The 3,385-nt window shown below is 41.6% G+C and overlaps 1 protein-coding gene across 1 annotated transcript; it reads right to left on the reverse strand.

Moving 5' to 3' along the window:
- Positions 1 to 965: 965 nt before the first annotated feature.
- LOC107766301 (uncharacterized) lies at positions 966 to 1,490 on the reverse strand. The gene is made up of 2 exons (XM_016585057.1): positions 1,429 to 1,490; positions 966 to 1,329 (listed from the first exon to the last, which is right to left on the reverse strand). Exons 1-2 carry the CDS (start codon positions 1,488 to 1,490, stop codon positions 966 to 968), a joined length of 426 nt encoding a protein of 141 aa, XP_016440543.1.
- Between the last annotated feature and the right edge of the window lie 1,895 nt (positions 1,491 to 3,385).

A 3,385-nucleotide genomic window follows, 5' to 3' on the forward strand; every position in this document is an offset into this window, starting at 1 on the left:
TGCCCCTTTTGGCAGCATTTTTCTTATAATGTACTACCTTTCTAATTTGGAGCAAACTTTCCTTTTGCTTCTTCATGATGCGGGAGAATACGTCTTAGAACAAGTTACCCCACTTCGAAGTTTCTAGGCCGCACTTTCTTGTTGTAAACGTGAGCCATTCTTTGTTGGTATAACTGCCCGTGACAAACTGCGGCCATCCGCTTTTCATCAGTCATAGTTAACTGTTCCAGCCGAGTTTTGACCCATTCATCATCCTCGATCTCTGCTTTAACAATGATTCGAAGAGAGGAAATTTCGACTTTCGCGGGTATTAGGGCTTCAGTTCCATAAACCAATAAGTAAGGCGTATCCCCGACTGATGTGCGTACGGTTGTGCGATATCCTAATAATGCGAAAGGCAGCTTCCCATTCCATTGTCTAGAACTTTGGATCATTTTCATGAGGATCTTCTTGATGTTTTTGTTTGCCGCTTCAATGGCGCCATTGGCTTTTGTTCGATAAGGGGTAGAATTGCGATGCATAATTTTAAACTGTTCGCATACCTCCCTCATCAGGTGACTGTTCAGATTTGCAGCATTGTCGGTAATGATAGTTTTTGGAATACCAAAACGACAGATAATGTTGGAATGAATGAAGTCCACCACTGCTTTTTTGGTGACGGCTTTAAAAGTGACTGCTTCGACCCATTTTGTGAAGTAATCGATGGCAACCAAGATGAATCTGTGCCCATTTGAGGCTTTTGGCTCGATCGGCCCAATGACATCCATACCCCAAGCAACAAACGGCCAAGGTGCTGACATAGGATGCAATTCTGAAGGCGGTGCATGAATCAGATCACCGTGTATTTGACATTGATGGCCCTTCTGGACAAAACTGAAGCAATCCTTTTCCATGGTCATCCAGTAATAACCTGCCCGCAGGATTTTCTTTACTAGGACATATCAATTCATGTGGGGCCTGCATACTCATGAATGCACTTCGTACATGATCTTTTCGGCTTCTTTGGCATCTACACACCTTAAAAGATTCAGATCTAGAGTTCTCTTATACAACACTTCTCCGCTTAAGAAGAAACTGTCGGCAAGCCTTCTAATGGTTCTTTTTTGGTCTCCATTGGCCTTCTCAGGGTATTCCTTTGTTTTCAAGAACCTTTTAATATCATGATACCATGGTTGGTCATTTGGTTCTACTTCAACCTTGTTGCAATAACCATGTCTTTCTCGGATTTGAATCTCCAAAGGGTCAATATGGACATTGCCCGGATACGGCAGCATTGTAGCTAATCTACCTAGTGCATCAGCTAACTCATTGTGAAATCGAGGAATATACCTAAATTCAACGGATTTGAACCGTTTGTTAAGATCTTCCACATGTTGTCTTTATGGGATAAGCTTGATATCTTGAGTTTCCTATTCGCCTTGTGCTTGCCGAATGATCAAATCAGAATCTGCCATGATTAATAATTCTTCTGCATCCATATCAATTGCCATGTTCATGACCATGATTCAAGCTTCATATTCAACGGTGTTATTCATACAGAAGAACCGAAGCCGGGCTGTAGCCGGATAGTGCTGACCCGTGGGCGAAATTAAAATTGCCCCAATCCCAACACCCTTTGCATTTACTGCTCCATCAAAGAACATTTTCCAAATCTTAGTGTCTTCTGGGATTACTTCAATTGAATTCACTTCCTCATCTAGGAAATAAGTGCTTAGGGGTTGGTATTCATCATCAACCGGGTTCTCAGCTAAATTATCGGCCAAGGCTTGGGCTTTCATGGTCGTGCGGGTGACATAGACCATGTCAAACTTAGTGAGCAGGATTTGCAATTTGGCTAGCCTTTCCGTAGGCATTGGTTTCTGTAATATGTACTTCAGGGGATCCATTCTGGTTATGAGATATATGGTATAAGCCAACAAATAATGTCTAAGCTTTTGAGCGACCCAAGTTAAAGCACAACAACTTCTTTCCAGCAAAGTGTACTTGGTTTCATAACCAGTAAATTTCTTGCTCAAATAGTATATGGCTTGCTCTTTCTTCCCGGTCGCATCATGTTGTCCGAGGACACAGCCAAAAGAATTCTCCAGAAGCATTAAGTACAATAAAAAAAGTCTTCCAGGCTCAGGCATAACCAACACCGGCGGATTTGACAAATATTCTTTGATTTTGTCAAAAGCTTCTTGACACTCATCCGTCCATTTAATCGTCGCGTCTTTCTTTAGAAGCTTAAATGTGAGCTCACACATGGTAGTAAGCTGAGCGATGAACCTACTGATGTAATTTAACCTTCCCAGCAAACTCATGACCTCTTTCTTGGTTTTCGGAGGTGGCAGATCTCGGATAGATTTTATCTTTGTTGGATCCAACTCAATACCCCTCCAACTGACTATAAACCCCAAAAGCTACCCAGATGGAACTAAGAATGCATATTTAGCGGGATTCAATTTCAAATCATACCTGCGCAGGCGTTCAAAGAACTTTCTCACATCCTTCACATGGTCTTCCTGCGTTCTAGACTTAATGATCATGTCATCCACATACACCTCAATTTCCTGGTGCATCATGTCGTGGAAAATGGTAGTCATAGCCCTCATGTAAGTTGCCCCGGTGTTCTTCAGACCGAATGGCATGACCCTGTAACAGTAAGTCTCCTATGGTGTGGTGAAAGCTGTCTTTTCTGCATCTTCTTCATCCATCAAGACTTGGTGATACCCAGCATAACAATCCACAAAAGATTGTATCTCATGTTTGGCACAATTGTCGACAAGGATGTGGATGTTAGGTAACGGGAAGTTGTCTTTGGGGCTTGCTTTGTTCAAATCCCTGTAATCAACACATACTCGGATCTTCCCGTCCTTCTTTGGTACTGGGACTACATTGGCCAACCATGTGTTGTATCGGACTACTCGGATCACACCAGCTTTTAATTGTTTGGCAACCTCTTCTTTAATCTTATCACTGATGTCTGTTTTGAATTTTCTTTGCTTTTGTTGGATAGGTGGACAATCGGGATAAGTTGGCAACTTATGTACCACTAGATCGACACTTAGTCCTGGCATATCATCGTAGGACCATGCAAACATATCTTTAAATTCAAACAAGAGTTGGATCATTGCATCTCTAGTTTTTTCCTCAGCGTAAATGCTTATCATGGTCTCCCTGACCTCTTCTGAATTGCCCAAATTAATTGGTTCGGTTTCATTTAGGTTTGGCTTAGGCTTACTCTCAAATTGTTCCAATTATCGGTTTATTTTCCTAAAAGCCTCAACTTCATCATATTCGAACTCTTGATTCATTATTTCACAGTTAGACAACGTTTTAAGATCTGGGCATGAAGTCCGCAAGTATGTCATGTTATTTAAATCAGCATTATTAGAACGGGATT

Source organism: Nicotiana tabacum, chromosome 24 (assembly GCF_000715075.1).
Source record: "Nicotiana tabacum cultivar K326 chromosome 24, ASM71507v2, whole genome shotgun sequence".
In the NCBI taxonomy this organism is placed as follows: Eukaryota; Viridiplantae; Streptophyta; class Magnoliopsida; order Solanales; family Solanaceae; genus Nicotiana; species Nicotiana tabacum.